This window comes from Hipposideros armiger, unplaced genomic scaffold, assembly GCF_001890085.2.
Source record: "Hipposideros armiger isolate ML-2016 unplaced genomic scaffold, ASM189008v1 scaffold_508, whole genome shotgun sequence".
NCBI lineage: Eukaryota > Metazoa > Chordata > Mammalia > Chiroptera > Hipposideridae > Hipposideros > Hipposideros armiger.
The window spans coordinates 1,337,641-1,345,084 of NW_017731858.1; the positions used below are offsets into that span (position 1 = coordinate 1,337,641).

Sequence of the window (7,444 nt, forward strand, 5' to 3'; positions counted from 1 at the left end):
GGCACGACACAAAGACGGCTCGGGGACAAAGTGCAGGGAGACTCCTGAGGAGATAAGAGCGACGGCTAAAGAAGGGGGCGGGGAGCGAGCGCCCTGGAGCTCCAGGCTAGCGTCCCGGAGGCTTTGGCTGGCAGCCGAGCTCAGCCCGCTGGGCAGAGGGCGCTCTGGAGCCTCTTCACCCCAGCTGCTGCAGGGATGTCGAGAACGGCTGCTGGGGCAGCTGGGCTGCTCCGGGCGACGCTCTGGGCCCGCCTGCAGCCCTCCCCAGCGCCCGCCCCTCTTCTGCCGGCGTGGGCCGGGAAACGGGCTGCCCAGCTCACCTGGCCGTTTGGGGCGGGGCGGTCCGCGACCTGGGGAACGGAGGTGGCGGCGGTATCCCGGGTGCGGCACATGGGTTTGCCCTGGGACTCAGCCAGAGCTTCCACCCCTCCACGCCCCCCATGCCCCTCACGCCCTTACTGCGGCCCTCCCTCTGCTAGCTCGCTCTCTCCTTCCTCCCCTCCCCTCATTTGCTCCCTCCCTCCCTCCAAGCCCAATTGCTCAAGCCGCTTCCTTCCCCAACGCCAGCGCCAGTTCCTCTCCCGGTGGGGCCCGGGAAGGGCCGCAAACCTAGACACGGGGACCGCGGCGGAGCTGCAGGACCATGGCCGAGCCCCGAGGGACCGCGTCCCCGGAGCCCAGGGCCTCCCCGACGCGGAGCGCGCTGAGCCGGCGGAGCGCCCCACAGCCCCGCCCCTCGAGAGTGGACGCCCGCAGCCTGGGCAGGTACCTGGGCAGCGCCGCCGCCTCCCAGGAGCCCCCCTTCCACGGCTCGCTGATGCTCTCGGCAGCGGGCTCGGGGCGCCGGCGGGGAGCGCTGAGGGAGCTGCTGGGGCTGCAAGGGGCGGCTTCCGCCGGGTGGCTGTCAGAGGATCGCGCCGAGGAGCAGCCCTCGGGCGGGCCGAACGGAGCAGGCGGCAGCAGGCTGTGCCTGGAGCCCCAGGAGCACGCTTGGATATTGGCGGCCGCGGAGGGCCGCTTTGAGGCGCTGCGGGAGCTGCTGGAAGCGGAGCCGGGGCTGCTGCTGCGTAGCGACCCGATCACGGGCTACTCGGTGCTGCACTGGCTGGCCAAGCACGGGCGCCACGAGGAGCTCATCCTGGCGCACAACTTCGCCCAGTGCCGGGGGCTGCGGCTCGACGTGAGCGCCCCGGGGAGCGGCGGCCTCACGCCCCTTCACTTGGCGGCCCAGCAGGGCCACGACCTGGTCATCAAGGTGCTGGTGGGCGCCTTGGGGGCTGACCCCACGCGCCGCGACCACAGCGGCCACCGGGCCTGTCACTACCTGCGGCCCGACGCTCCCCGGAGCCTACTGGAGCTGTCGGGAGCGGAGGACTGGGAGACAGCGGGCTGCAGCGAGCGGAACAATGCCAACAACAACAGCAGCGGCGGCGCGGTGTGGACGCTGCCAAAGACTCCGAATGCAGTGGGTGCGACGGCCATGGAGACAACAGCCAGAGCAGCGGCATTGCCCCGCAAGAAGGACTCCACAGGCAGCCGGGTAGCGCAAATTCAAGGCTTTTTTCGCCAAATGTTCCCCTTCTTCAAGGACCGTTGAGGGAGACTTAGACTGGAGAGCGCGGAGGGACTGCGACCCTGTGGTGAGGCCTTGGTCCTTGGTTGTCCCGTGTCCCACTGAAGGGGCAATGCCTAGGACGCGGCCTAGTGCGCCGTGCCTTCCAGGAGCAGACCACCTCAGGGGTCTGCCTCAGGTACCTGTCACAGGTCTCCTGCAGCCACTGGCCAGGAGACCCGGGGACCAGGGCCCCCCTAACCCAGAAGGAGCACAGACTAACCTGTCCTGGCCCCGAGTTCCAAAAGGAGTTAGGAGCAGGAGCATGGTCCTGCCTGGGGGAGGGAAAGTTAAGCTTCCAGTAGCCATTTCTAAGCAGGCGGAAGCTCTGGGTTTATTAGGAAACATTTGCTAGAAGAATGAGTTAAGACTGTAAACCACTGGTGCAGAGGAAGCGCCTAACTTCAGGCTTGACTTGGTTATTAAGGGGTCACTTTGTGCTGCTGTAGTCAACCCCAGGCACTCTGTTCCTGAGACAACCAGGCCTTACCGGTACCTTTTCTAATGTAACACGGATGACTTATTAAACATATTAAAGTGGAATTCTGTTTTCCTTTCACATGACAAAGCTGTTCTTTGTGTTACTTTTTTTTCATTAAACACCTAAGGGAAGCTTCCTACCTTTGCAAGGAAGAGGACACCCACCCATGGCCATGAGCTAGTGATCCAGGACCTCATTCTCAGAGCAAGTGGCAGAGATGTGCACTGAAGGAGCTCCTTTCACCTTGGCTCTAGGTAGAGACCCACAGTTTACGTATGTACTGGGCTCTTGAGCATCTAAGTCTGGCCTCTTGCACACGTTTCCTCCTAGAATAGTTGTCTGTAGGGGATAGAGAGCTGGTAAAAGGGAAACGCTTCCAAATGTACCTGTCTGATATTTTGTGGTGAGTCGTGTCATTTACCTGGACTTCTGCCCTCCAATGAGACATACTCACTGGCATTTTTTTCCAAGATAGGGCTTTAACCATCAGCAATGTTTTTGTTTGTTGGGTTGGTTGGGGTTTTTTTTAAGATTTTATTGGGGACTTGGGGAAGGGGAACAGCCAAGTTGTTGTCCTTCAATTTTAGTTGTGGAGGGCGCAGCTAGCTCAGCTCCAAGTCCAGTTGCCATCTGGCTGCCCGTCAGGCAGCTAGCGGCCGCTCAGTTCAAGGTGCTGTGTTCTATCTTAGTTGCCGGTGGGCATAGCCAACCATCCCATGTGGGAGTCCAACCGGTCTCGGGCACAGCTCACTGGCCCATATGGCAATCGAACCGGCGACCCTGTTGCTCAGAGCTCACGCTTTTAACCAGCTGAGCCACTAGGCCGACCCAGCACTGGTTATTTAAAAGTTACATTTAGTAAGTTGTAGTTTGGAAACTTGTTCCCATTTAGAAGTAGAACTGAAAAGAGGGAAAAGCAGTTGGAGGTTAGAACTCCATGATGCCTTAGAGAACAGTGTGTTTTTAAAATGGTGCTGTATCCCTGGAGGCTTGGATAGCCCTTGCAATGGACTGTTGTGTCCCCAGCCCTCCCACCCCAGTCCTTGAACACCAGGGAGAAACTGAGTCATCACAGAACACAGAAACACCATCCTGAGCCCATCCATCCCTATTTCCATCTCTACCCTGTCAGCCTGTTTACCCTCTTTTATTACATCCTCTGTACCCCCAAATGATCCCACTTGCCCTTAATAACCCATTATTTTCTTCTCATTCATGAAATGATCCAAACCCTTCCTATTGATGTTTTCAGCCTGTCCCATGTCTCTAGGAACTACACTTTAAACATATGTGGATGGAAAAGGGGCCACATGTTAAACCTGACAAGCTCAGGAGACTGAAAATAACCACAGAGGATGGTGCGAACATAAAAATTCCTAACTAAGGTGGGCCATGGTGGGAAGTCACATCAGGAACTTCCTCATTAATTAATCTGTGCCTTTTCAGTGGGCCTGTCCTTTGTCTTTTTGTGCCTAAGATAACATCTTTAACCCTTTTTCCGGACCAGAGCTGGAAACTGCAAAATTCCTCATTATGCTTGTCTCCCGATTACCATCTCTATGTGCTGTATAAAAGGAACTGTTAGCTATCCTGCACCCACCTGTGTGGGAGGAGTACCTGTGTCTCCAATGTACTTTTATCCAATCCCAAAGATGTCCTCGCTTTCCTTTCTCCCACCCCCTTAATCTATCATCAATGGATTTCATGTAACCTTCCTCCTTTGATTTTATGTATAAAATAAGCTGTAAAACTGCCATTCTTCGGAGCATTTTCTCAATCGTTGAGATTTTGCTTCCCTGCAATTTTCGACAGTTTGGCTCAAATACACTCTTATAAGTTTTCTCTTAGGCTGGATATTTTTCATCAACACATATTTACACAGTGTAATGTAGTCTTTTCTTTTTCTTCTTCTAAGTGAACTTCTTTGATGTTTGAAGGGAAGAGGGTGAGCAGTTCCTGGCTTCTGGCATTTGGTATTACCAGCTGGCATAAACACCCTCCACGTTTTGTGCTCATTTTGTAGATACAAATTGGTTAACTGATACAAGATGGCGGTTTCTGCTCCACAACCTCCTCTTTGACAGCTGCCAAGAAGAGTTGGGCTTGGTGAAGGCTGTCATGGCAGGGCCTTCCTGCCACATGGCTAAGTTGGCTGGCTCCTGGCTTGGAGGGAACATTGGTGTGTGCATTTGCCCAACATTCAAAGGACACTTTTAACAGTTGTCCTCTTTTCACAGGCAACGTTTGAACCTAAGCATCTTAACTATTAGCAGATTTGGGGACCTGCGACTAGCATCCACCTTGCTCTCCAAAATGAAAACCAAGTCAGCTGGAAGATTTGAAAGCGACTTTCTATAGTTTTTCTTGTAGTCAGCTATTCTTCCCCACAGATTTTTCTCATCATGTGATATTGCCTAGCCTACGTTCTCCATGTAAAATTGAGGTTTGGCTGCAGGGGACAAACACCCATGCTGAAAACTCTCCATGCCTAACATCAAGCCATTGGCATTTCTGGTATGCTCTTCGAGGCAAGACTGGTATGCTTGCACCAAGAGAAAGAACAAGTTCCCTGAGAAATTTCTTTCCAGGGGAGCAAAACAGAGTTAAGCAGATAATGCAAATCTGCATTCTAATGGGGCCTGGGGACAAGAAAATGAGACAAAAGCTAGGCTGTAGCAGGTAAACATGGGGGGAGGGTTGCTGCATAGAGGGTAGGGTCTGACCCAGGCTGAAAGGTTCAGGAAAGGCATTCAGGGAGGAAGATAATTCCTGACCTGAGGCACTGGATGAGTGGGAGATGCTCAGTGGAGAGGGCAGGAGGGGCCTCCTGGCAGAGCCGCTGGAGTATGTATGGGTGAGCACAGCAAGTATCAGGAAATATAAATAAGCCGGTTTGGCAGCAAAGCTGGAGAAGTGGGTGGGAGTCCAGATCACTAAGGGTCTCACAGCTTATGCTACAAGAGGACTTGATTTTCACCTAAAGGCAGCTGGGAGCAATAGAAGTTTTCCAAGCAAAGGAGTAACATGAGATTTCAGAAAAATCACTCTGCCAGTCACTTGGAGGATGGATGTGCTAGGAGAGACAACTGGGGGAAAACGTGTCACACAAGCAAAGCATTTCTTGAGAAACGCTTCAAGAAAAGTCATTCTTCAGCGGTGAAGTTCAGAGACCCCTATGGAGGTCAGTAGTTTTTGAACATTTTTTTCTTCTCCATAGCCTTTGCGCTAATGAAGCTTACCTCGAAGGCCCATGTATATAACTAACAAATGCAGTGCTGCTCAGGACCTCCTCACCCCCTACCTGGCAGCCCCTGGAGCAAAATTCAAATCTACTGAGTAGTGACCTTAAACAAATCATTCACCTCTGAGTTGCCATTTCCTCATCACCAAAATGGGAACAATACAATCTCCCTTGCAGGGTTGTCCTGAGGATTGGCGATAATATATGTGTTAACACCTAAAATGCTGCAGGACACAAAGGAAATAGGAAATGACAGCTGTTGTTTGGAAAAATTGAAAGGTGCTCGGCAGAATCTTGTGAAACTATTTTACCTGCTGGCCTAAATCCAGGAGGAATCTTGCAGTTACCTGTAATATCCCATCTCCAAAATGTGTTAACATTGATTGCAAATTATTTTATCTCTGTGCCAAATGAGTGACTGTTTCTCAAAGGCCCTGTTGTTTCCTCTGCTTGATGTTCTTTACAACATTCTTTTACTTTAGACATAATTGTATCAAGCTGCGTACCTTGTTCTCAGCCCACAGAAGTAAAAGCAGCAACTTAACAAGTAAGTGCCCATCAAATATTAAAGATACTGTTTCTAGATAAAGTCGTAAACTGAAGTCAGAACTAAATATGAAATCCTCTGAAGAGAATAAAAGTATACAAGTCCTCTATCTCCTGACCCTATTATCTGTGGAAATGCCTTCCTCCCATCCAACCCAACATATCCTACATTCCACACCCAGCCTCTGAGTGTCTTCACTCTTTCTGTTCATTTTAACAAAGAAGCATGCCTGTCTCCTTTCAAACTGTAACTTATGCTCTCAAACCCATCTCCTCCCAGGGCCTTATTCCATCAGTTGGCCCTCTCCTGTGACTTCACGGTCACCCTCAGTTTAGTTTGTGCAATGACATTTATTGAGTTCCTACTAGGAGCAAGGCCCTTTGAGTGACAAACAGACTCAAGTCTCCCCCAGCCTTCTGGCCCAATCTTGTGACTCTTCTCTTCGTAGCTAAGCCTCTCAGAGAGGTCTCCTCCCCTCTTTACTCACCTCCATTTCCCCACCTCTTAATCACTCCTCAACAATCCGCGTTCTGGTTTCTGCCTTCATCATCCCAGCACAACTGCTTTCTCGAAGGTCTTCCATGATGACCTCCCATCTGCCAAATGCAAGTCGTTATCTTAGTTCACTTCTTGGCCTCGCTGGCCAATGTTGGCTACTTCTTCCACCTTGAAATTCTCTTCTCGTCTTCCATGAACTCCTATGGCTTTAATTGCTGGCATTTACCAGGCTGAAGTCCCAGAAACTTTCTCTTCACTCTACATTCTCTCCCTAAGTCATTTCATCCCTTCCCTAGTCACCCTTCCTCACTCTGATCCAGCCACACAGTCATCCTGGCTATGCCTTGAAAGAGGAATATCTTCTGAATTCTGGGATTCCTACATGCTGTTCCCTCTCCAGAAACACTCCTCCCTCTATTCCTTGTCCCCTTCATCTGGCCCACTCCCACTCATCCTTCAGATATCAGTTTAAATGTCATCTCCTTGGGGAAGCCTTCCTTGCCCCTCAGGCTAGGTTAGCACCTCACCCATTTTGCTCCTTTTGACAGCCCTTGTCACACTTGAGAAATTATTCAAGCAGTTATTAGATTACTATCTCCCCTGCCCCCACTAGGCTTAAATTCCAAGAGGGCAGGGACCAAGTCTGTTTTATTCACCACAGTATCCCTAGTTTCTGGTAAATGGTAGGTGCTCAAAAAATAGGTATTGATTGGCAATGGAATCACAGATTTGAACTCAAAATCACAAGCAACAAAAGATGTCAACTTGGCTAGGCTACAGTCCCACCTGTGGATAGCCCACACCTGTGAGTTCCCAGTCTGCCCTTCCTGAAAGCCTGTCCTATACATTTCCAATTTGCCTAAGCTGGCCTCACCATTGCAGAAGCCAATTCCTTGCAATAAATCTCTTAATATATATCTCCTACTGGTCCTGCCTCTCTGGTTGAATGCTAATTCATACAAAAAACAACCACTGTCTAACTATTACATTATTTTGTACACCTGAAACTAATAATAATAATAATAAAGCAACCACATTACTCCAAGATGACAAGTTTGTGATCAG

At 51.1% G+C, this 7,444-nt stretch overlaps 1 protein-coding gene across 1 annotated transcript; it reads left to right on the forward strand.

The window, feature by feature from the left end:
- Positions 1–421: 421 nt before the first annotated feature.
- Positions 422–2,144, forward strand: SOWAHD (sosondowah ankyrin repeat domain family member D). Its single transcript, XM_019667839.1, has one exon. It carries the CDS (start codon positions 644–646, stop codon positions 1,595–1,597), a length of 954 nt encoding a protein of 317 aa, XP_019523384.1. The 5' UTR covers positions 422–643; the 3' UTR covers positions 1,598–2,144.
- The last annotated feature ends 5,300 nt before the right edge of the window (positions 2,145–7,444 follow it).